Source organism: Bufo bufo, chromosome 10 (assembly GCF_905171765.1).
Source record: "Bufo bufo chromosome 10, aBufBuf1.1, whole genome shotgun sequence".
Classification (NCBI taxonomy): domain Eukaryota; kingdom Metazoa; phylum Chordata; class Amphibia; order Anura; family Bufonidae; genus Bufo; species Bufo bufo.
This window is the reverse complement of record NC_053398.1, coordinates 45,431,754-45,458,639: the sequence shown is the minus strand read 5'-3', so window position 1 is coordinate 45,458,639 and position 26,886 is coordinate 45,431,754. Positions and strand designations below refer to the sequence as shown.

Genomic DNA, 26,886 nt, shown 5'->3' with positions numbered 1-26,886 from the left:
GTCTGTGCAGATCCATGACGGATCCGCACCAAACGCGAGTGTGAAAGTAGCCTTATAGTATTCAGTATACCGTGGCACTATGTTCACACTTTGTTGGATTGATGCGTATTTGTAGCGCAGTGCCTTAATCCCCTGAAGACAAATCCGTGATATAAAAGTATATACCGTGTGAATGCATCCTATGTTTTTTTTTTCACTTTGAACCCCAAAAAAATGCCATGAAATTATTATTATTATTTTTTTTGCAAGCATTTTTTTTTTGGGGGGAGTGGCATTTTTTTTAGTTCTATAAGGTTTTGAGTTTTTTTTCCTATAGTGAAGACGCCTGAAAAAGACACCACAACCAGTGCATGCTGCAATTAAAAAACAAAAACACCAAGCAACCAAAAAACACCAGGGAAGTGTCATTTTTGAAACGAGTAAAAACGTAGTAGTAAATCACCAAGTAACCGGATTCAGACGGCTTTCGGACATCAGTACACGGGTGAATTGTACCATTTCCTTTAAGGGTACAACCACACGGGTCCTGATGCCGTTTTGAAAGCCGAAAGCAGAAGTGAATTCAAAAAAGAGAAGTCTTATATCCTTTATGCTTTCTCTCCTTTCATGGTCCACTCCTGATTTTGGCTTTCAGAACTGCATCAGAAAACCTGACCGTGTGGCCTACCCCCTAACAGCTCAGTGTGTTGTGCCGGTGCAGTCCGGATAGCACACGGAGGAAACGACTTCTCAGACTCTGAGTCAGAATGGGCCGGTAACCTTGTGGTCATGTTTTGTAGGCTGTCCTATCTTTCATAGTTCTTCTTGAAACCTTGCGTTTAGAGGCTACGTTCAGGGCGCACTTAGCCTTTCAGCTCTCTGAGGCGAAAACTGAAACAGCGCCCCCAACCCCTCCAGCCCTACAATATACAGAGAGATATTCCCACAGCCCTGTCACTGCCCCCCATTGTCTCTAGGTCTTGCCGCCTGAGGCAGTCGCCTCACCTGGCCTCATTGGTGGTGCACCCCTGACTATGTTCAGGTCACTGCGCTGGGCAGCGTGAACATGGACGTTAAAAATATGGAGAGAGCATGGCTACAACATAGACCTGTAGGGGCACATTTCCCATGGCGCAGCCGGAGGAGTAGACTCCTCTATGACGAGGCGCGCTTTGGTTAATCTAAGGCAGCCGTGCGCCGGATGGAAAAACGACACCAGCTCCAGGCTGTTTCCAGTCGTACACGTTAGTAAATTTGTCTGAGCCGGAGCCCCCACATGGTTCTCCTAAAATGCCCCCTTCCTGCCCAACTGACGAAAACTTTTCGACAATATGAAGTCACACGGCCGGTCAAAAAGTGGACTTGCGACTATTTTTTACAACAAAAGCTGGTGTAAAAATATTCGTAAATGACCCCTGTTGTTTTTATTTTTCCAGCATAATTTTTATGCTATTTGATCTACTATTAATCCTAAATGCGCAAGTAAAATCTGACCGTGTGAACAGCTGTATAGATTAATATTACCTCTGCATGCAAAAGCGAACATGACCCCCAAAGTGCGCCATGTGAATGAGACCTGTTGGGCGTAAGCTTTGTCACACCATTATTCATACGGTAGATCTTTTCTAGTGTACATCAGTGGTACCAAGCCACACAGAAAGAAATCCCTTCTCCACCACCCGAGTGGTGCCCACGTACGGCTCTTGAGATTGCCCCCATGTGCCAGTGCTCTTCAGTCACTGCTCAGCTCTGAGTCACGCAGTCTGCCGCCCGGCTGAGCACACTTCTGCCAGTCTTACGTCAATTGAGATGCCTCCGCCATGACTGTGACCCAATGTGACTCCCTCTGGCTATTTTGTGACGCACAGTCCGCTCCAGTGAACTTCTACTGAAATGGTATCCCTCCCAAGGACATGGCAAGTAGTCAACCTGCAGATGTACGTCTACACGGTACGGTTCTTGGGACATGGTGTACAAATATTTCCATGAATGAAGTGCCGTAATGGGTACGGGTGGGGGCATATGGTTTGCCCAACAGTATGGAACAGGGCGTGGTTGAAGGGAGATTGTCACCAGGAAACCCACTGGTAAGCCAGGCACAACGGGGGGTCATTTATTAAGAAGACTATGCTAGTTTTTGGCATAAAAAAAGTTTTCACTCCAGGCACACTGACTGCCGGTGGCGTGCATAATTTCGGCATAATTTAGGCGCTTCCTCTGGCACTGCGGGGGCTATCGCAGACCCCCAACGCTTTGTAGAGCTAGCTCAACTGAATGTAATGATGCCATTCACTTACTGATCTGTTGCTTTTACTCCATGAGCAGATAAGTGCACTGAGGGCGGGTCCAAGCCACTCCGTGCACCCTGGTCCTTCTGCTTCGTCTGCCAGCCCTTCCCTCTCCTTCTTGATTGACAGGACCCGGCAGGATGACTATGTAGGAACCTGACCCTGTCAATCAAGAAAGAGAGACGAAGCCGGAGGAACAATGTAGACATTTAAAAATTTAAAAAATTTAAAAATTTGCATATACCAAAAACTGTTGCTTATGGCAACCGTTGCAGGCGTTGCCAGCATCTTTATGGCACATATATGACCTGGAAGATAAGGCACAATGACGTCATTCTGGTGTGTGAAAAGCTGGGTGACATTCTCGGTGTCAGGTGCTGAGCCGTCCCCTTATGTAAGGTGTTCTCTCTGGGGATCCGTTCCTACAGTCCTACAAAACCATGTATACAACCCCAAGAGCTATGAAGCTACAATACATAAGTGTGTATGAGGAGGGAGTGATGCGTCAGCGCCCGCCTGCACCCGTACCAGCAGCTGGGAATGGCATTGTGACTGCGGGGTTATTGGCGGGGGTAGGACATGCGTTTGAGAACACGTGAATTCTCCGGTCACCTCTGGCTAGAACACAGTGTGTGGAACAGTGTTTACACCAGAGATGAGAGGCGGTGAAACCCCTGCTGTGCCACAGGGTAGCAGGCTTCTTCAGTAGATTTTATTCACCCTTTTATCTTTCTATAGGATGCTTATTATACTGTATGTACATTATTACATTCAGTAATGTCTTAAAGGACAATTCCTCCGATCTTGTGAAGATCAATCCACGAGGTGAAACTATTCAGGCCATAAATACCAACTCTCCCATAGAGGAAGATACAAACTAGTACTAACACTGCGGGGCACATTCACGAAGGCTGGCTTTCACGCCGTTCTTAGTTTCCCCCTTGCGCTGCCTCTACGAATCGTCTAATTTAGGAGCATGTGCCTTGTCATAAATCAGGTGGATCTAAGGCAGTCCTTGCGCCAGTTGGAAAAACTGTGCCCAGCTAATTAAAATATTAGTAAATTATCTTGGGCCAGAGTCCTGGCACGCCCCCACTCCTGCCCAACTGCTGGACACGCCATGAAACCAGCCATGTGACTAAATGAGAGGGGCTTCCGACTATTTATACCAAGTCGCAAGTCCCTTAGTAAATGACTCTGAATGTATCTGTAATACACAGTACATACATACATGTTACTGTTACCTTGCTTTATACTCCAGCGTGAAGGCACCTTTAGGCCACTTTCACACAGTCAGTGTTTGATCAGTGATTTCCAGGGGGAAAACTGGCCATAGACCCTACAGGGAACCTTCCTGGTGGGCCAGTGCCCAGGGGGCCACCTGAGACCTCCTCCTGGCCACTAGCTGGTTACATAACAACTTGACGGGAGGTACTTTGTGCTGCTGGGGCAGTATTTTGTTGTGCACTGTGGTATTTGATTTTGCTGGAGTGGTATTGTCTGCTGCACTATTTTATTGCTGACCCTGCCTACGTGTGTCTTCCCTGCCTACTTGTTTTGTCCCTGCCTGCGTGTGTCTTCCCTGCCTGCGTGTGTCTTCCCTGCCTGCGTGTGTCTTCCCTGCCTGCGTGTGTCTTCCCTGCCTGCGTGTGTCTTCCCTGTGTAGCCTCCACTGGTTTTGGATCGCAATCACTGATGGAAATCGCTGGAAAAACACTTAGGCCCCTTTCACACGGGCGAGTATTCCGCGCAGATGCGATGCGTGAGGTGAACGCATTGCACCCGCACTGAATCCCGACCCATTCATTTCTATGGGGCTGTTCAGATGAGCGGTGATTTTCACGCATCACTTATGCGTTGCGTGAAAATCGCAGCATGCTCTATATTCTGCGTTTTTCACGCAACGCAGGCCCCATAGAAGTGAATGGGGTTGCGTGAAAATCGCAAGCAAGTGTGGATGCGGTGCGATTTTCACGCACGGTTGCTAGGAGACGATCGGGATGGAGACCCAATCATTATTATTTTCCCTTATAACATGGTTATAAGGGAAAATATTAGCATTCTGAATACAGAATGCAAAGTAAAATAGGGCTGGAGGGGTTAAAAAATAAATAAAAATAATTTAACTCACCTTAGTCCACTTGATCGCGTAGCCCGGCGTCTCCTTGTGTCTCCTTTGTTGAATAGGACCTGTGGTGAGCATTAAATACAGTTACAGGACCTTTGATGACATCACTCCGGTCATCACATGGTATGTCACATGATCTTTTACCATGGTGATGGATCATGTGATGACCGGAGTGACGTCATCAAAGGTCCTGTAACTGTATTTAATGCTCACCACAGGTCCTATTCAACAAAGGAGACACAAGGAGATGCCGGGCTACGCGATCAAGTGGACTAAGGTGAGTTAAATTATTTTTAATTTTTTTTTAACCCCTCCAGCCCTATTGTACTATGCATTCTGTATTCAGAATGCTATTATTTTCCCTTATAACCATGTTATAAGGGAAAATAATACAATCTACAGAACACCGATCCCAAGCCCGAACTTCTGTGAAGAAGTTCGGGTTTGGGTACCAAACATGCGTGATTTTTCTCACGCGCGTGCAAAACGCATTACAATGTTTAGCACTCGCGCGGAAAAATCGCGGGTGTTCCCGCAACGCACCCGCACATTTTCCCGCAACGCCCGTGTGAAACCAGCCTTACTGTGTACGCTTCCTTCCCGATAATCTACTGCTCATCAGTGAAGGAGACCTCTGTATTTACATGCAGCAATCTCCTCCACAGTATGGGAAGCAGTGATCCCTAATGCCGTCCTCATACAGAATCATTGTTTGCCGGCTACAGAGGCTTTTAGACAGCACGATCTGCTGCCGGCAAATGATGATTTAGGTGACCGCATCAATGATCCTATTACCCGATGAACGGGCGTTTCGGCACCTTTACACCTGCAGATTCTGACTGTTGATCAGTTCTATAAATGTATACACCCGAGCGCTCCCTTATTACAAGGTCATACTGTATTCCTAATTCTAGTGTATTTCTAAAAGATTTTTTTCATGTTTGCAGTATCTGAGAACTTGGTCACAATCACACGGGTTGTACTTACATCCCTCTCCCAAATTCCTGAGGTAGGCGGTGGGGAGAAGGTTAATAAATAACTAGCATACCTCTAAAAGGAGGCATTCATCTGTCAGACGAGCGGAGGCACTTGGTCATATTTCTGCTATCTTCTAGAAGGCATGGCGTATTGCGATGGCAAATATCCAGCTATGTGTATCAGTCAGATACTGAATATATTCCTCGGGCCAGTCCCAGATTCTGGCCTCTAGTCCTAGTGATCCCCTGCATGTACCATGGACACACGGATCCTGAATACGAAGGGGTTGTCTCAGGCCTCATGCACACGAACGTTGTGCATCCGTTCCGTGCATTGAGGACCGCAGTTTGTGGCCCCCAATGCACAGGCCACGTCTGTGCGGCAGCCGAGACGGATCGAGACCCATTCAACTTGAACAAGTTCTATTTTTTTGCGGTGCGGAGGCACGGACAGAAACACTCCGTAGTGCTTCCGTGGCGTTCTGATCCGTGCTTCCGTTCTGCATCTCCGTGATTCAAGTGAATGGGTCCGCATCCGTGATGCGGGGTGCACATGGGCCGCAATATGGCCACGGGCACGCCACGTCACGTTTGTGTGCAAGAGGCCTCACCTTGTGCCTTTCCATGTAGACATCATGGAGGTTACGTAATACAGGCGTTGTATATCAGGAGACATTTTATTACAGAAATAGGACCATGTCATCGGCTTTTTCACAGATTTGGATTATGGGCTTAATGCGCCGTCAGCTAAAAATGGCACAACGAATCCATTATGAATGCGGCGTCCGAGTGTTAATCTGAGAGACTGCTAGGAACCGGTATTATTCCTTACACCCTCTGACTTATGATTGCGGTATGTAGGGCGCACATTTACCTTTTATATCAGGGAATTGTACTATGAGCAGTTGTCTAACCTGCCGTTACCCTCGTATCTCCCTATAGAAGTGGGGTTGATTCTTGTAATAGGCGATAACCGGGAAATCGGATACCCCCGCACTGTCAGGAAATACAGTGTACAATGATTGCTCCCCCTAGTGGACAGCCATAGGTTACCCACCCTGTGACGGCAGGAGGTTATGGAATCTGGCTGATGTGTATGTATGGCCTTCTCCTCCTGGCACTCGGCCAGCACTCTCAGAGACTTTTCTTAGAAATGCGTTTCCTAGAAATGTTTACATATCTGAGAACATCACAGAATAGGGACCTTTCCCTCACATACGTGGGCCCCTCACTGCATTATCTGTATGCGCCTTGTACCTTTTTAGTTGCTGTCGGCTATGTTTTATATCTGCACGTGCACGCTGCTTCTTCATAACAAAATTATGTTTTGTGTGTGATCAGTGGGATTATTTTTTTATTTTTTATAATATATTACAATATTAATATGTTATTTCTGTAAATTATTATACTATCATTTAGATTGTTTTTTTTTTTATAGTAGTATAGGCTTTTTTTCCTTTTTTTTTTTTAAACAAAACATCAGAATGGGTTAAATTTAAAGTAATGCCTGAGGATCCCTGACCTTTCCCGGGGCAGTGGGTGCAAAGGGAAGGGGACCCGCTGCAGTACACGGCATTGCCACCCATACTATAAGCCTCTCCTCCACTTTGCATGTCTAGTGCACATTTGCTGTGGATTTATCCTATTTTTCTATAAAGATCAGTGCCCTAGATGCAAGTATTTTCTGACTTATAGGTATCCGCCTGAGGAGAGGTGGCGACCCGTACTGCTCACTACGGGCAGATGCCAAGTCATTTTTATGCTCGTCAACCTTTTAGTAGCGGGTAAGCTGTACTGTACTCCAGTGCAGGATATTTCTGTGCCCGGATCATATTGCTCTTGACCTGTACAAATTCTGTGTTGTTGACTCTCTGGCCCGTACGGGTTTTTCCTAAATATCCCAGAGTCTACTCTTCACGTCTCTTAACCACCATGGCCAGCATGATACGCTGTCACCAGTTCTAACATTGGAAATCTGCCTGCCCTTTGCTCACAGATGGAGCTACGCCAGTTCCCTAGCACATTGCATAGCTGGCTTGGCCTAAAGGGTGCAGGATTAAAACCTGCCTTGGAAAATTCCTGTTAACTGGTTCCTCGCAGATAACCTGGGATTTCTTGGGGTGATCGATATGGATGTATTTATGCAATATTCACCCAAGCTTTCTACTCTGCTCTTACAACTTCTGTAGACACCTTGACCAATGAAAGCAATGTTCTGTTCTACAGAAGGGCACCAGTTACAGCCACCGCTTTACTGATCACGTGTGCATTACCACTAGAAAAACCTGGAATTTCTTTGGCATGATTGTGTGCTGTGTTATGGGTTGTAGAGCCATGTAGACCTTATGATCCCAAAGAAAACTATTATGTACATGAAATAGTGGTAGGTTGTGGTGGCTCACTAGCAAGTAGTTAAGGTATGGTGCTGCAAGCTCATATAGAGGGAATCACCCCACCCTCTCTTAAAGGCAAATGTAGTAATAGAGTAATGAGCGAGCACTCATACACTTGGCAACCAAATTGACATGTGCAGAAAATATTTATTATATCCCCATAAAATACAAGTAATAAAATTTATAAGAACAATGTAGCAATAATATACAACATTACAATCACATATATTGTGGTAGATATGATCAACACTATATTCATATGACTCAATAGTGTCGATAAATTCAATAATATATATCACACCAAGAAACTTCAAGTATATGCTGTTATTTGGGAAAGAGGGGGTATTATCTTCTAGCGCTCTATCCCAATTTGGGAAACTGAATGTCACTGAAAATGTTGTAGGTGTATTCACTGGGAGCGCAACATGTTCATAAAGTGTCCACAGGAATCCTGATAATGTGAAAAGTCTCTTATAGCATATCCTTTTATGGTCGATATGAGCTTTGGATTGAAGAAAACTTTAAATCGATATTTGGCTTACCGTCTAGCGTCTGCTTTCTCCCTATTGCTTCAATGGAGCTTTAAATGTTTGCCGGCTTATTCAGTCGCTCCATACAGCAAGCTGGTTTAAATTTCGCGGGAGTTCCAAAGATCGCGGGAGTTGCCACTCTGTTCCGCAATTTCCTTTGGTGCAGCTTTCGACGATAAGAATAGTTAATCCTTTACTGTAGAGATTTTCTTCTGTATGGCCATACAGTATTATCGGAGGCTTTTCAATGCAGGTACATCACTTGTTTCACCAGTTGATGAAACAAGTGATGTACCTGCATTGAAAAGCCTCCGATAATACTGTATGGCCATACAGAAGAAAATCTCTACAGTAAAGGATTAACTATTCTTATCGTCGAAAGCTGCACCAAAGGAAATTGCGGAACAGAGTGGCAACTCCCGCGATCTTTGGAACTCCCGCGAAATTTAAACCAGCTTGCTGTATGGAGCGACTGAATAAGCCGGCAAATATTTAAAGCTCCATTGAAGCAATAGGGAGAAAGCAGACGCTAGACGGTAAGCCAAATATCGATTTAAAGTTTTCTTCAATCCAAAGCTCATATCGACCATAAAAGGATCAGCTATAAGAGACTTTTCACATTATCAGGATTCCTGTGGACACTTTATGAACATATTGCACTCCCAGTGAATACACCTACAACATTTTCAGTGACATTCAGTTTCCCAAATTGGGATAGAGCGCTAGAAGATAATACCCCCTCTTTCCCAAATAACAGCATATACTTGAAGTTTCTTGGTGTGATATATATTATTGAATTTATCGACACTATTGAGTCATATGAATATAGTGTTGATCATATCTACCACAATATATGTGATTGTAATGTTGTATATTATTGCTACATTGTTCTTATAAATTTTATTACTTGTATTTTATGGGGATATAATAAATATTTTCTGCACATGTCAATTTGGTTGCCAAGTGTATGAGTGCTCGCTCATTACTCTATTACTATATTATGTACATGACCCAGAAGATATGACTAGGACCCTATGATCCCAAAGAAAACCACTAGTTTGACCCAGAAGATATGAGCAGGACCCTATGATCCCAAAGATAACCACTAGGTACATAACCCAGAACAAAATGACTAGGACCCTATGATCCCAAAGAAAACCACTAGGTTGTCCCAGAAGATATGATTAGGACCCTATGGTCCTAAAGAAAACCATGAGGTACATTACCCACAAGATATGACTAGGACCTTATGATCCCAAAGAAAACCACTGGGTATATGACCCAGAAGATATGACTAGGACCTTATGATCCCAAGGTGAACTACTAGGTACATGACTCACAAGATATGACTACGACCCTGTGATCTCAAAGAAAACCTCTAGGTCAGTGATAGCTAACCTCCGGCACTCCAGCTATGGTGAAACTATGACTCCCAGCATGCTCCATTAATTTCTATGGAGTTCTGAGAACAGCCAAGCAAGTGTACATCTTGGGAGTTTGTAGTTTTACCACAGCTGGCTAGCCGTCATAGCTCTAGCTTAGCCAAGAAGATATGACTAGACCCTATGATCCCAAAGAAAACCACTAGGACCTTGACCCAGGAGATATGACTAGGACCTTATGATCCCAAAGTGAACTACTAGATACATGACCCAGAAGATATGTGTAGGACCCTATGATTCCAAAGAGAACCACTAGGTACATGACCCAGAACAGATGGCTAGGACCCTATGATCCCAAAGAAAACAACTAGATACATAACCCAGGAGATGTGACTAGGACCTTATAATCAAAAGAGAACTATTAGGTTTATGACTCCGAAGATAGGACTAGTCATTTAGGATGTGGTAAACAATCTTGCACATGAAGGGGACATCAGCCACATTGTGCGCATTGTCGAGAGAGCAGTGTCACATTTACGCCCAGACGACAGGGCATTGTTGGCCTCCAGCCTAGCCTCCGATGAACAAGTCCTGGCCTGTTGTGCCGGTGAAACCTCGTCATATTGTACATTATATCTGTCAGGGGCCATACAAGCGAGTTGCTGAGTTCACTGAAAACAAGTTATCTTGACAAGGTCACAGCAGTCCCTGCTCTCCTAGACATTAGTCTAATAAGCGGTAGTGGGGGGTCATCCTCTTTTTGACTGTGACTGAAGCAATAGTGCTTAGGATTCTTCACTGTAAGAGCATTGATACCATGAAGCTCTCTGCCAGAGGAGGTTGTGCTGAGGGGCCTGGATGCCTTTCTAGAAAGTGATAATATCACAGGTTATTGGAACTATATTCTGAAGATGGGAGGTTGATTTTGATTGTCAGATTTGGAGACTCTAGGTCAACACAGTAGAGGTTATACAGTAGGTTGGGTTAGATGGATATGTGGGTTTGGTTTATTCCAGCCTTATTGACTATGTAACTCTGTATACTCCAAATGGGGGCTGAAATCATGGTGTGAACAGGGCCTTAGTTCTATGCTCATACCCATAGGAATGTGCAGCCATTGCTGCATTGACCACCTCGCCTGTGGCTATGACGCAGAAGTATAGAATGGGATATTTGTGAGCCGTTATTGCGCTATATAAATTTCACATTCTTAACTAGGACGGCGTACGAGCATGGAAGTACTAAAAATAAATTGTGATGTTCCTCCTACTACTATGAAACCCGGCAATAGGTCTGAAGGCTGGAGAGATGAAAATCTATTGTATAAAGGTCCACGTCCTCAGTAACAACACAAGATGTGGGTTAAAGAACATTCCTTCCCTAGAGAAAATGTATGAAAATTGTGCAAAAGTTCCCAACAACAACATGAGGCTCCGTTCCAGAAGAAAGAAGAAAAGCCTCTGTAATGCTTGCCAAGGCCAGCGTGAGATGTTTGAGAGGTCCCATCATTGATGTGGAAACCACTCAAATGTGTCATTTCTCTCAAGTGAACCAAAGGCCTCAAATACAGTGCTATTTTCCAGTAAATATCCCATTGTCATCTTTTGGCAATTTTCAAGCCATTTTTTTAACTTTGTAAAAGCTGGGAAGAAGAAAAAAAACAATATGGCTGCCATTACCGCAGCTCCCACAAGGGTAGTCACCAAGCTGTCCCTGAAGAGAAAACCCACCAGTTGTGCGGTGATACAACTCCATCATGCGTTGAAAGTAGTGGCTGTAAATACTCCTCTGCTGTGAACTGAATATGACGCTGCTCTTTTATCTTCTAGGAGAAGCAGGTGCAAACATTATTGAAGTCTCTAAGGAGGCAAGGAAGAGGTTCCTGGGCCCTCTGCATCCGTCTTTTAATCTAGTGAAGATTATTCGGAACTGTCTATACAAGACCTTGCCGGACGACGCACACGAGCACGCCACTGGGAGGCTGGGGATATCCCTGACACGAGTGTCCGATGGGGAGAACGTGCTTCTTACTCAGTTCAACACCAAAGAAGAGCTGATACAGGTAAAAAATAACACTGGACAGAGATAGAAGCAAATCTGTCTCTGCTCACACCGATCCTGAGAATGAATGCCAAACCAGCTCTGTGCCCCCTTCCTTCTCATGATATGGCATCACATTATGGGTGGATATCTGACTCCTGGGACCCCACCGGTCATAATGTCATGGATTATGCTAAGGATAGGCCATCATTTTCTAAGATGGGAAACCACTTTAAAGGGCCTCTGACACTGGCTGACCTGTTGTGTTTGGCAGCTGAAGACATCTGTGTTGGTCCCATGTTCATATGTGTCCGCATTACTAAGACAAATTAAGTTTTAATATATGCAAATGAGCCTCTAGGAGAAATGGGAGCATTGTCATTACACCTAGAGGCTCTGCTCTCTCTGCAACTGCCGCGCCCTCTGCACTTTGAAAATGTCATCATGCCTAACACTGACTTCTCCTAAAGTCAATCAAAGTGCAGAAGGCGCAGAGCCTCTAGGTGTGATGGAAATACCCCCGTTGCTCCTAGGGGCTCATTTGCATATAATAGAAGGTAATTTTTCTCAGCAATGCGGACACATATGACCATGGGACCAACACAGAGGTCTTCAGCTGCCAAGCGCACATGTCAGTTTGATAGGTACAAAACTGCTGACTGATGCCCTTTAATTAGTAAAGAGTTGTTCAGGGGCCGCAACCATCCTTGATGCATTGATGCACAATCAAGACAATTTAGATCGCTGCAGGGACCTCAGTGAGGTTAGAATTTGGGGGTGGAATATAATATGAGCTAGTTTATTTTATAATGCGATTTATCAGAATATGTTCCGTCTTATGGAGGGATCAGTGGGGTCTATCACTAGACGTTCTTGTACTGCTAGTACTGTCTCCCACATGATGTCAGTAATGCCTGCTGTAGACATCGTCCCTAGGAAGCTCCTCTATAATGACCCCAATCAACATTGGAAAGTTAGGCATTTTCCGTTTTGATGTCACTGACATACTGCCCCCTGTCTTTCAGGCTTGTGTATGCAGCACATTCATACCTGTATACTGCGGACTTATCCCCCCATGTCTGCAAGGAGTGGTGAGTATACACATTGTTGTATCTTTACGGGGACGCTGAGGGAATCGGCAGCTAGTCTGCAAATGAAGTGAAATGTCTGGTTTGTAATAAAGAGGAAGCAGGAGAGGAAGTTCAGCGGGTGATGCAGGAAACCGCTCTGCGAACCAGGATTTACAGGATATTGAGGCGGTCGAGACCAGCCAGGGGTTTACTGCCTGCAGGGAGTCAGCTGTTGCGTTTCATGGGCAGTGCATTACGTTGGCAAATAATGGATGCAGGGTACAGGCTGACCGTTCCCAGTAGGCCGGGTTTCTATATCAGTTAGTCTTTCTCTACATACATCATTAATTGTCAATGAGGCTGGTACGGAAGTGGTTAAACGTGAATCCTGTGATGTCGTGTACCACGAATCTGCCGGCTCACTCATTGCTCCTTTATGGTTCTGTGCACCTCTGACGAAATCTACAATGACAGGTTGTTTCTTCGTCACTGAGCTTCTGCCGTCATTACTGTCATTTTTAATTATTTCCACATGGAAAGGAGACGAAAATTTGTAGGAATCAGCAGCTGTTGTACACATGACAAGAGCTGCGCCCTTCACGCCGAACACCTACACGTTGGCTTTCTGTTGCGCAAGACAACGGTGGTCATTTATCAACAGCTTGACGCCTCTTTTTGGCGTATAAAATTGTCGCACGCCCCAGTTTATATACCACCTTCGAGGAAGTGGTCGGGGGACAACTTACCAGCGTGCCTGCCCCCGGCAAATTTACTAATGTTATGCCGGGAATAAAGCGTAGAACTTGCTGAAAAGCCCCCGGATGGCATAGATTTACCTGCAGGCACAAAGACTACCAAAGATGCACCTAATTTATCATGAGACGCACACCACGTCCTAAATTAGTCACATTTTTCGGCAGCAAAGGTACTATAAGAACTGTCATTTTTTCTAAATGATCCCCAATATCTGATAGATAGATGACACCCAATTGATCTCCATTATGGTTCAATGTAGGAACAGCTGAGGTCTCTCTGGGATGTTACAAAGCATACCGAATATACTGTATAATCTGCTCTTATCTCAGGGACCACCTATGGGGTTGGGTGTTTGTGACCATGCACTTCATCCATGGGCAGAGTACTCGAGACGTGCCCTCACTGGGAAATAACACGCTTCTGGGATTGACATAAAGTGTACATGTGCTGTAGCCCACGGCTCCCCGCACGTACTCCATTATCATTCACCGGTGAAATATGTTCAGTATTTGTCATTTCTGTCATTGGTCAGCACTGGTCACGACGTGAGGGGTTAATAAGGTTTAGTTTACGGCTGTAAGTTTGTATGATATTTCTAACCAACTCGTTTCCCTCTTCTTATTTCAGAGGTATGTGGATGGCGGTATTTCTGATAACCTCCCCCAGTATGAACTGAAGAATACCATTACTGTCTCGCCTTTCTCAGGAGAGAGTGACATTTGCCCCCACGATGGCTGCACCAACATGCATGAGCTCAGGGTCACCAACACCAGCATCCAGTTTAACCTCAGCAATCTGTACCGACTGTCCAAGGCCTTGTTCCCCCCGGAGCCTCAGGTATTGGGAGATACGGCAACAGCTTCTCACCGTGTGGTGTCATTTGTGCATGGAATACTGTTGGGATGGAGAAGACGTGATTACAGGGAAAATAATCGTATGCGATGTCAGTGGAGATTATAATAGACCTCGTTACATGAATCAGATGAACCGAAACAAGGCTTTATATGGTGAAGATTACATGTCACCACAATTCACAGTAAAACCCTGCAGCACATGGGTGTCAGGAGGTTTTTAAAAATAAGATGTAAGGGTACATTCCCACCGTTAAAAATGGATAAGTTAACAGCGGGTCCGCGATATATATACGGGCGCCGGCCGCGTGCACCCTGCATCACGGATGTAGACCAATTCACTTGAATGGGTCCACAATTCAGAAGGTGCGGTGCAGAACGGAGGCACGGAACCCTACGGAACATGTTCTATTGTGTGGACAGATCACGCCCCCAATCAAGTTGAATGGGTCTGGATCCCGTTGCAGCAGCCGCAAATTGCGGCCCCCAATGCACGGAACGACTGAACAACAGTCGTGTACATGAGGCCTAATGGTAATGAATCACGCTTACCTGAGAGTAAGGTTTTGTCGACAGACAGGTGTGGATTTAGCTCACACTGCTGTGCTTTACTGCCGCCTAGTGGTAGAAAAGGAGTACATTTTCTAGCACATTCTTGTAAGGCCTCATGCACACGACCGTGCCGTTTTTTCGCGGTCTGCAAACCCCGGATCCGCAAAAAACGGAAGCCGCCCGTGTGCCTTCCGCAATTTGCGGAACGGAACGGGCGGCCCATTGTAGAAATGCCTATTCTTGTCTGCAAAATGGACAAGAATAGGACATGCTATATTTTTTTTTTGCGAGGCCGCGGAACCGAGCAACGGATGCGGACAGCACACTGAGTTCTGTCCGCATATTTTGCGGCCCCATTGAAGGGAATGGGTCCGCACCAGAGACGCAAAAAATGCGGCTCGGATGCGGACAATAGCAACGGTCGTGTGCATGAGGCCTAAGTCATACTTTTCAAGGCAATTGAGCAAGTTCTCTGTCATCATTGCATTCAGAACAATAACGTTCACCATGTATTATTGCATGTTTCAGGGGGGCGGCAGCAGTGTCCACACCAATGCAGGCGACAGATAACACGGCACCAGCTGGTCTAATGCGGTTGCGCAAGTCGCCCTGTCGCTCAGGTGTGAACACAAGTCCATTTGGGAAACCACGTACGTGGAACCAACTGCAAATGTGTGTTGGTCCACGAATACATCCCACAGCAGTATGACACTGGGCAGTAATAAAGCACTCCTGTACATACAGGGCGGGTGTATTCACCGTGGTGTAAGTGGCAATAAAGGGTATCCGCAACACGTGCTAGCCAAGGCCTATCAACACTCTATGGCCTCGCTATTAATACCAAAATCGGGTCCATCAGATCATGAACAGATGCGTATTATCGCCACATATGATGAGGCACATGGAACTGTAAGAGAGCTCCTCACTTTTTATTGGGGCATCTTAAAATCGGACCCTGACATAGGTCATCTAGTTGGGGATTCTCCTCTAATAAGGTAACATCGGGGTCGCAACCTGAGGGATCGTTTGGTCCATAGCTTTTTTCAAACCCCCACTATTACCACATGGCTGACTACCAACCTGAAAGGCACATTCCGATGTGGGGGGGGGGGGGGGGGGGTGCGGTGCTATTCAATTGGGTAGTGAATTTACCTGCACCGTCACACAGAGAACCTTCACTATTAGATCTTTCATTAATTGTAGAACGAGGGGGTTGTGTACTTGACCACATGTACATGCGATAAGCAATACGTGGGGAAAACGTTTCGGGAGTTCCGTAGGAGGATTGGAGAACATCTCAATGACATTCGGAAGGGTGCAGACACCCCAATTGCGAGACACGTTGTTTTTTTATGTCATAATGGCAAGACGGATGCGATTAGGTTTCAGGGGATTGAAGTGGTCAGAAGGTCCCCCAGAGGAGGGGACTTTGATAAGAGGCGCAGTGGATATATAGACAGGGCCTCAGTGAATATAACTCTTTTTTGTCTGCTTCCTCTAACCTGACCCCTTGATCCCATTTTTTTACATCTATACGTACCACATTACTCTACATATGGATTCTGTGGCCTTGGTTGGCCGGGCTGGCTTTCACATATTGGGGTCTGCAGCATATGTCCCTTATATGTCCCTCTGTGAATGGGATTTAGGGCACCTTGCTGTGCTGCCAGCTTGCACATTGTTTATGCCACCAGATGTATAACCTTCATTTGATACCAATGGTAGTTACAGGTTACCTACTAGTTACCAGTTTGTAATATCTACGGTGTACGATGCTCCTATTGCTACTAAGCGCCATTACAGCCTATCCGGTAGCCAGCAATATGTCACATCTTTCTATCAGATTTATTTATATTGAAAACATGTAATTAACTAATCCCTGTCACTTTGGTACCTTGATGCTACAAGATACATTCTTGTTATGTATATACACACACCGCCGTTTGGTCCCTAGGTCCTTAAAGGATAACTGTCGTATTTTTGTTTTTTGGAGTATTGGATTGTGGTGATTATATCTCCTCGGTGGCCCTATTTCAACTTTTCACTGTGTATTCAATTACCCCTTAATTCCACATTTTTGTTCCCTGTACTGCCTACTTTTACCTGTGCTTAAAATAGGGTTGCTAGGCATGGTCCGTCTATCTGTTGAAGGACGGAGGACGCAGAAGCGCAGGGTCACATTACTGACAGCCAGGGACTGTAAGTAAATGATTAAAGCCAGGTCCTCCCCAGCAGCTGATAACAGTGCCTGGGCTGTGTGCACTTCTCCCTGTCCCTGCGCTTGGCAGACGCTCCCTCACTCAGCAGAGCTGGAGAATGCAGAGTTGAAGCAGCGCAGAGCAGGAGAATGCAGAGTTGGAGCAGCGCAGACCAGGGAAGGGAGATCTGCCATCTGCTCAGTGTATAAATGAAAGCAACATGTGGTAAGAGGACCCCTCTGTGCTGCAGGAGATTAACCCTTTAGGGGGAAGGGCTCTGGTTACTGACACTTTTGGGGGGCTATTGTTACTGGCTAGTGAGGGCAGGCGGGATTAGCCTCAGGGTGAGGGCAGTGGCGGCCATCTTAACTGAATAGTGAAATTGCAGTTTTATGCAGACTGGTTGCTAAGGGCTGAATCTTATTAAATATGGGGTAAGTCAGTCTAATAGTAACCGATTCTGGAACATCATGTTATTAGTAACTACATATATGAAAATTGAAATTAGGGTCTAAAAGAGTGTTTTGACATCTCACAAGTGATCGCTCCAAGGAGGGGGCGGGCGGGATGGGCGGGGTTCAACTGCGGCTTAGCCGCGCCCCTTGCTCCTCCATTGGCCATTCCAGTGGCCCGATCCGGCTAAGGGGAAGGGCCTCCTCTTTATCAGCTGCATGTTCTTGCGGCCGCGTACGGCCATTCTAACGCTGTTGCCTCTGCCTCTGGACGGGGGCTGGTGGCTTTCTTGTTTGTCCATCCCCACATCTAATCTGCTCCTGATGAGCCCAAAATGGCGAAACGCGTAGAGCTGTTAGTGGGGCCAGGTGTAGTCTGTATGATTCGTGTTCACACCGCAGTAGTGGTCTGTATCTTCAGCCGGCAGATGTCTATCAAACAGTGTGCTCACATCCAGGCATCGCAAGTGTCATAGGGCTGCCGAGTAAATGCCTCCTTTGATTCGTGCTCATGCGGCAGTGGATGACAGCACCTGCACCACACGTCACAGTGGGCATCTGCGTTGATTAACAGGTCGCAACTGCTTAGCATTGGCAGATCTTTATCAAGGGGCTAAATATTTCTAGGGTAAGTAATTTAGTGGCACGGCCGGATAATTGAGCATTGGCACCCACCAATACACCCGCCCTGTATGTACAGGAGTGCTTTATTACTGCCCAGTGTCATACTGCTGTGGGATGTATTCGTGGACCAACACACGTTTGTAGTTGTTTCCACGTACGTGGTTTCCCAAATTGACTCGTGTTCACACCTGAGCGACAGGGCAGGCTGGGTCTTGCGCATCCGCATTAGACCAGCTGGTGCCGTGTTATCTGTCGGATATATGTTTGTCAATTGGGAGGTCTTATATTAGGTTTTCCCTCCTGTTCACATTTTAATCAAGTTTCAATAAATATGTAGTTTTACTATTTCCTTCACAACGTTCCTTTGGTCAATGAAAGTTAATTGAAAAAGGTGGAACATAAACCGCTATTTATTTGTCAGTGAATATTTGGCAGCAATGTCCACAGACATTTTTCTAGGTGCAGCCTGGTTTCACAATCGGTGTCGCCGTTTTGGGAAATCTAGCACACTGTTCTATCATTACATACTGGTTCAGGGGCTGCTACCACTGGACGCTGCTACCATCCCCCTGAAACATGCAAAAATACATGGTGAGGGGCTTCAGGATGAACATTATTGTTCTGGATGCAGTTTTGACCGAGAACTTGCTTGACTGCATTGAAAAGTATGACCTACTTGTCACCTATTATATATAAAAATAAATTAAAGATGCAACTGCAACATAATTCTAATTACATAGTGCCTTAGCGTGAACCTGAAACAGAACAGGATTGCAAAATCTGCCCCACTGTATTGGAGAATGGAGAAGTTCTGGAAGAAATCAATGTACTCCTTTTCTACCACTAGGCGGCAGTAAAGCGCAGCAGTGTGAGCTGAATCCACACCTGTCTGTTGACAAAACCTTATTCTCAGACCTGTGTGGTTTTACGGTGCATTCACATGAAAGCGGAAAACAACCGTGGAACATACGTTTTCAGAACCATTGCAGTCTAGGGGGTTATTGACATGGCCAGTAAATGCACACCTCATTGATGGGTCAGAAGACACAGGCAGTTCCCTTTATTACATGCTGTCTTAGGCTACTTTCATATCTGCGGCACCAATTCCGGCAGAGAACAGCTTGCCGGAGTTCTGCCAGATGCAACCGCAAGGCCTGCCAGCCCCATTAACTATAATGGTGTAGAAAATACCAAGAAATGGCTGGACAGAAACCGCTGCAGTTTGTGTCCGGCCAATTCCCGGAATTCCCTGCTGGAAAGGGCGGCCTGATCGTGAAACTAGTCTTAAATGGGTTGTCCAGTAATTTACTATTGACGGCCTATCCTCAGGATAGGCTACCAATATCTGATTGACCTCAGCCAGCTGTTTTGGGGTAGCTCAGACGCCGTCCGTCGTGTAATGGACTGAGCTGGTTGCTGCAGCCCATCTCTCATTGAAGTGAATGGCTGCAGCTCTGCAGTACACAATGGATGTAGCTGTGTAGTTCTGGTGCCAGGGCTGCCCTGAAACAGCTGATTGGTGTGGGTGATGGGTGTCGGACCCCTGCAAATCAGAAATTGACCCTATCTTACTCAGTAAGGCAGTCACTGCACGGTGGAGCAATAAAGGAGCTTTACCCGTCTTCCTATGTTGCACTTCCGGCTTGGGGCTCTATAGTTACACACTTTATTCAGCGCTTTAACCTCTTCTCACGGATTGACAGCCACACAGAGATAACATTGACTGCAAACTGTCTTTTGTACACTTGTCATGTAGCTGGCCGCCCAGGCTTGTCTCATGGTGTCCTCAGCGCCTTCATAGTCCTGATTGTTTACTGCGAAACTGGAATTTACCTTTAATCCGGTTGCATTTGGCAAGTAAACAGTTAAAGGTAAAGAAGGGTTAGAAGAAAGCACGAATGCTTTGTTAAAACTGACAGGTATAGCCTGTCCTATATTATCTAGTCTATAGCCAGCAGGGGTTAGGGTTGGTGCGGCCCTGGTCACACAGCGACTGGTGGAGGGGCTGCAAACCACGGGAGAAGAGCCTCACAGGCCTCACAAATCAAATGAATGTTTGTTCATAGTTGATTATGAGGATATAATATACAGGAATATGTACACAGGGTCAGGGTTCTTCTATATTAACCTCTTTACTTCTGTAGGTTTTGAAAGAGATGTGCAAGCAGGGATACAAGGACGCCCTACGTTTCTTAAAGAAGAACGGTATGTATAAAAAGGGTTACAGTGACATCAGCGGCCATGTTTTTTGAAATATCCATCAGTCCATCCGTCTGTACCGATAGTATAAATTATCATGCAGTACATTATAGCAGTACTTTCCTTTCTCAAATTGTAAAATAGATGTGATTACTTTATCTCCCTATTCTCAGCACTGCTAACAGAACGGCAGTATATGCAGTCAGGTACAGGACAACAGGGCCGGACTGGGAACTTAGAAAATACTAAAAGTGGCCCCGTTTTGTTGTTGGGTCCAAAATATATTGTGGCACATTATAGCACCACAACAGAGGCAAATACCACAGTCCATCACACAATACTGCCGCCAGCAGCACAAAATATATCCCCAAAAACTTCCACTGGCCGGCTGTGAGGAGGGCCCAGACGGCGCCCTGGGCATCGGCCCCCTGGGCATCTATGGCCAATCCGCCCCTGCAGGACAGTTATGCTGTCACTGTGGACCCTGCAGCCTTGATAGTCAGGATCTCAGGGTACTTACAGTCTGGAGCAGGCATCCTCAAACCGCGGCCCTCCAGCTGTTGCAAAACTACAACTCCCCGCATGCCCGAACAGCCTACAGGTATCGGCCTACAGCAGTGCATTGTGGGAGTTGTAGTTTTACAACAGCTGGAGGGCCGCAGTTTTTGATACGGATGGCACATGTCTGCAGCCTAGAGCTGGGTTTTGATTGCTATACATGTGCTTTAGCGCCCTCTTGTGGATTTTATTTTATGTACCTCCTGAAGAGCCAGGAGATCATTTGATTTATCTGTATGCAAAATTATTTTAGCTCTAATCTTCAGAGAAATATAAGATGGCAGATTGTATTACAGACCACCAAATTTAAAGATCATTGCAGGTGAACCCACACATGTGTTATATATATATATATATATATATATATATACACAGTCAGGTCCATACATATTGGGACATCGACACATTGTAACATTTTTGGCTCTATACACCACCACAATGGATTTGAAATGAAACGAACAAGATGTGCTTTACCTGCAGACTGTCAGCTTTAATTTGAGGGTATTTACATCCAAATCAGGTGAACGGTGTAGGAATTACAACAGTTTGCATATTTGCCTCCCACTTGTTAAGGGACCAAAAGTAATGGGACAATTGTCTTCTCAGCTGTTCCATGGCCAGGTATGTGTTATTCCCTCATTATCCCAATTACAATGAGCAGATAAAAGGTCCAGAGTTCATTTCAAGTGTGCTATTTGCATTTGGAATCTGTTGCTGTCAACTCTCAAGATGAGATCCAAAGAGCTGTTCACTATCCGTGAAGCAAGGCATCATTAGGCTGAAAAAACAAAACAAACCCATCAGAGAGATAGCAAAAACATTAGGCGAGGCCAAAACAACTGTTTGGAACATTCTTTAAAAAGAAGGAACGCACCGGTGAGCTCAGCAACACCAAAAGACCCGGAAGACCATGGAAAACAACTGTGGTTGGTGACCGAAGAATTCTTCACCTGGTCAAGAGAAGACTTCACCAGAGTGAATATAGAGGGTTCACCACAAGATGTAAACCATTGGTGAGCCTCAAAAACAGGAAGGCCAGATTAGAGTTTGCCAAACGACATCTAAAAAAGCCTTCACAGTTCTGGAACAACATCCTATGGACAGATGAGACCAAGATCAACTTGTACCAGAGTGATGGGAAGAGAAGAGTATGGAGAAGGAAAGGAACTGCTCATGATCCTAAGCATACCACCTCATCAGTGAAGCATGGTGGTGGTAGTGTCATGGCGTGGGCATGTATGACTGCCAATGGAACTGGTTCTTTTGTATTTATTGATGATGTGACTGCTGACAAAAGCAGCAGGATGAATTCTGAAGTGTTTCGGGCAATATTATCTGCTCATATTCAGCCAAATGCTGCAGAACTCATTGGACGGCGCTTCACAGTGCAGATGGACAATGACCCAAAGCATACTGCAAAAGCAACCAAAGAGTTTAAGGGAAAGAAGTGGAATGTTATGCAATGGCCAAGTCAATCACCTGACCTGAATCCGATTGAGCATGCATTTCACTTGCTGAAGACAAAACTGAAGGGAAAATGCCCCAAGAACAAGCAGGAACTGAAGACAGTCGCAGTAGAGGCCTGGCAGAGCATCACCAGGGATGAAACCCAGGGTCTGATGATGTCTATGCGTTCCAGACTTCAGGCTGTAATTGACTGCAAAAGATTTGCAACCAAGTCTTAAAAAGTGAAAGTTTGATTTATGATTATTATTCTGTCCCATTACTTTTGGTTCCTTAACAAGTGGGAGGCACATATGCAAACTGTTGTAATTCCTACACCGTTCACCTGATTTGGATGTAAATACCCTCAAATTATAGCTGACAGTCTGCAGTTAAAGCACATCTTGTTTGTTTCATTTCAAATCCATTGTGGTGGTGTATAGAGCCAAAAATGTTATAATTGTGTCGATGTCCCAATATTTATGGACCTGACTGTATATGATGCAACAGACTGCAGGAACTGAACAGCCCTGTGTGTCGGATTATGCAGTGTGAGATTCACATTCCCTTAGAGGGAAAGGTTTTGGACAGCCTGTGGTAGTAGTTCATGAGCTGACTTGTACTAAAGTTATATCAAACCTAGACGTTTTATTTAAATCCCCCTCCGTCTTACCATAGGGCTACTGAACCAGCCGCGGCCTATGAGATTCCTGGCGCTGCCACCCCCTGTCAATCAGGAGGAAGAGAGCAATGAAAGGGAGGAGCAGGTGGCAGAGCTTGCTGCAGATGAGGAGGCCGTACAAGTGTTTGAGCATCTTCCCCCGAGACTGAACCAAGGTAAGACTTAAGGGCCCTTTACACGGGCCGAGGATACTGAGAATCGTTCGCCCACAGCAGATCGTGCCTTGTAAACAGTATCTGCCGCCGGCAAGCAGTTAGTCAGTATGGGGACGAGCGATGGTATGTGGAGGAGATCGCTGCATGTAAACGCAGAGGTCTCCTTCACCAGCAAGCAAGCCATTGTTGGGAAGGAACACTGCCTTCCGACAATCTGCTTCTGTATCGTCCCTTGTAAAGGTACCTTTCCAGAAATGGAGGACGTGCACCATACCTCATCACAAGCATACTAAGAAGATGGGAAATCATCAATGGTCTAGACCGCCATATTGCTTCCCTCCTCACACTACACATTCCTTATTAGACCAGACCACTCAAATGTCTCTTTGCTTTCTCCCCACACCAGCTCTTCTGGAGGCTTGTACTGAGAAGCGTAGCATGTACCTATCCATATCCAACCTGCTGCCTGTACGTCTGGCCTCAGCCTTAATGCTGCCATATACTTTACCTCTGGAGTCTGCAGTGTCCTTCACCGTCAGGTATGAAAAATGGACCGAGGGTTAAATCTGGCATCGCTATGTAAATGTTGGTGTAAACCTTTCCAACTATTGTGTCCTTCTCCATATTGCAGGATTTTGGAATGGCTTCCTGATGTCCCAGAGGATATCAGATGGATAAAGGATCAGACTCGGAAAGTGTGCCACTATGTCTTCAGGAACATGAAGAAGAAGCTGGGGAGCCACATATCGGCCAGGTACACATTCATGTATTTTCTATTCGATAATCTAATACTGAAGTCGCAGTAGGATTCACACTATTTGCATATTACAGCTCCTGGATTTGTGGTGTAAGGGACTGATCCACAAACAGCAGGATAGGTGATGGATATGTGATCTCTGGGGGTCTGACTGCTGGACCCCCCCACTGATCACGTGACAGAAGTCCACTATGTGAATGGAGTGGTAGTGTACGGTATATGCTCCATTCGCGGTCTATAAATCTCCGACATTACCATAGAACTGGAGCAGTGGTCACATGTTATTTTTCATGGGTTAACCTCTTTAAGAATGCATCATGTGTGAGAAGACCTTCTGTGCCTAAGCCCCCAATGGAAGCCCTTCCACCTCTTTGTGCTTTGATAGTTCACTGTTAGGGGAGACTGATCTATGACTGTAATATCTAATGTCCCTATGACAATGCTAAGCCACTGAGGCACAGGGGACATGTCACCAATGAACAGTACCGGAATCAAATAAAAAATTTCATTTTGGGATTTCACTTTTTATTAAAGAGAATCTGTCGGCTCCAGAACACCCAGACTAGAGTAAGCGGTGCGTAGTGCAAATGATGCCGAGTCCAATGATGTCATTTTTGTCTTCATTCCGACATTGTGCTCCCACAAACCAGCAGTAAAATGCATTGAGAGGACTCCTCCTTGAGTCCTCTCCATTATGTGCATGAGCGCAGGAGTCCTAACAATACATTTTACTGCCGGTTTGTGGGAGCCCGGCGTCTGAAGATAAAAATGACAGAACCGTACTCGGCACCACTTATGCTATACACCGCTGACTCTAGTTTGGAGGGTGTTTCGGAGCTGACAGATTCTCTTTAAAGTACACTTAAAATTAGGGATCGACCGATTATCGGTTTTACCGATATTATCGGCCGATATTGAGGATTTTGACAGTTATCGGTATCGGCATCTATTTTGCCGATATTCCGATAACGTATTGGGAACACAGATCGCGCTGCTCTCAGAGCTCTCTGTGTTCCCTCAGCAGCACAGGGGAGAAGGAAGCAGTGTCTCCTCCCCCTGTGCTGCTGCTGCTGCCGCCAATGACAGGAGAGAAGACAAGAGGAGGGGAGGGGCTGTGGCCGCTGCGACCTCTATGAACGGTAGCTACGGTCCGCGGTAGTTAACCTTTTAGGTGCCGCGGATCGCAGCTACCGCTCATAGAGGTCGGGAGCCGGCTATGTGATTCTGCAGCCAGCTCCCACCTCCTGTATATGAATGAGAGACTTATCTTCATTGGTGGCGCAGTGCGCCCCCCCCCCCCCCCCCAAGCCCCCCAGTATTAATCATTGGTGGCGCAGTGCGCCCCCCATCCCAATAGTAAAAACATTGGTGGCGCAGTGCGCCCCCCCACCCGGTATTAATCATTGGTGGCAGTGACCACAGGATCCCCTCTCCCCTGGATCGGAGCCCCAGCAGTGTAATCCTGGGGCTCCGATCAGTTACCATGGCAGCCAGGACGCTCCTGAAGCCCTGGTTGCCATGTTCAGCTCCCTGCTGCTGTGTGCACAAAGCACAGAGCAGCAGGGACAGTGTGAGCTCCTATTCACCCTGATAGAGATCTATCAGGGTGAATACTTCAAGGGTTCTAGTCCCTAAGGGGGCTAAAAGTTAGTAAAAAAAAAAAAACCACAAAAATATTAAGTATAAATGAAAAAGATTTAAAAAAAATAAAATAAAATACACGTTAACAATAAACATATTAATTTTCAGCAGATTTGTGTATGAAATTTTTTTTTTTCTCAAAAATAAAAATACCCAGAATATCGGTATAAATTATCGGCTATCGGCCTGAAAGTTCACAAATTATCGGTATCGGCCCTAAAAAATCAATATCGGTCGATCCCTACTTAAAATGCTAGTGTTTTTAATGGGGAGATTTTACAAGTAGCTATCAAATTTGTCCCTGTAATAAAACACTGCTGGTAGTGCGATAATACATGTACAACGTATAGACTGATTAGCCTTCGTTAGGTTAGAGCGCTTCCACACGTTTGTTGAGCTGCAATTTGAAAAAAAACAAAACAGCAAAGGACACAAAAAAAAAAGTTATAAAAAAACAGCAGTAAAAAAAAACTTTGTCATATGCTTAATAATTTCCTATTGGTCAGCATCAGGCCATTTAATTTTATTGGCCTTCAAAAAAAAAAAAATGACAAAAAAACTTTTTGGGAACAAAACAAAAACCTACATGTACATCCACCCTAAGGGCTCTTGCACACGAAGGTTGCGTGCCCGTGGCCGTATTGCGGCCCGTGTACCAGTGTGGGTCCGCAATCACGGAGATGCAGAGCGGAAGCACAGATCGGAACCCCACGGAAGCACTACATGGTGTTTCTGTCCGGATGCACAACGGCCATGTGCAAGAGGCCTAATAAAGACGACTTTGGAAATGCAGGCACCATGGAGTTCAGCTGATCACAGAGGATCTCACTCCCAGCACCCCTGACAAACAACTGATTTTACCAGAGAAATCCACATCCAAGCAGAGATTTCCCCTACAGGTAATATTTAGTATTACAGGATGACCATTCAGATGACGGTCGTCTGTGTAATAGGAGGGCAGCCCCCCCCCCCCCCATGTCATCCATATTCCTTAATAGGGTGTATAGACAGATAATTGCACCGTCATTATATGACATTATGAATGTATATTGCCTCATCTGCACGGGGTGTAGATAAAAAAAAACCTGCATCCTCAGTCCCATAACCCAAACGCCGTTTTCACTGCTGCCAACTAAGCCATGTATTGCGAGCAGAAAGTGATGTCAGCTTCTTATCTGCAGCCATGTAATTAGCTCATAACCCCAGGTTTCACATGGTATATAGGGGATCA

At 45.6% G+C, this 26,886-nt stretch overlaps 1 protein-coding gene across 1 annotated transcript in view; it reads left to right on the top strand.

The window, feature by feature from the left end:
* Positions 1-26,886, top strand: part of PNPLA2 (patatin like phospholipase domain containing 2) — a 48,080-nt gene that overhangs the window by 15,691 nt on the left and 5,503 nt on the right. Inside the window, exons 2-8 of the mRNA XM_040410443.1 lie at positions 11,507-11,739; positions 12,743-12,808; positions 14,171-14,380; positions 20,365-20,425; positions 23,099-23,257; positions 23,664-23,796; positions 23,889-24,011. Coding sequence (XP_040266377.1) covers positions 11,507-11,739; positions 12,743-12,808; positions 14,171-14,380; positions 20,365-20,425; positions 23,099-23,257; positions 23,664-23,796; positions 23,889-24,011 — 985 coding nt within the window. The remainder of the gene's footprint in view (positions 1-11,506; positions 11,740-12,742; positions 12,809-14,170; positions 14,381-20,364; positions 20,426-23,098; positions 23,258-23,663; positions 23,797-23,888; positions 24,012-26,886) is intronic.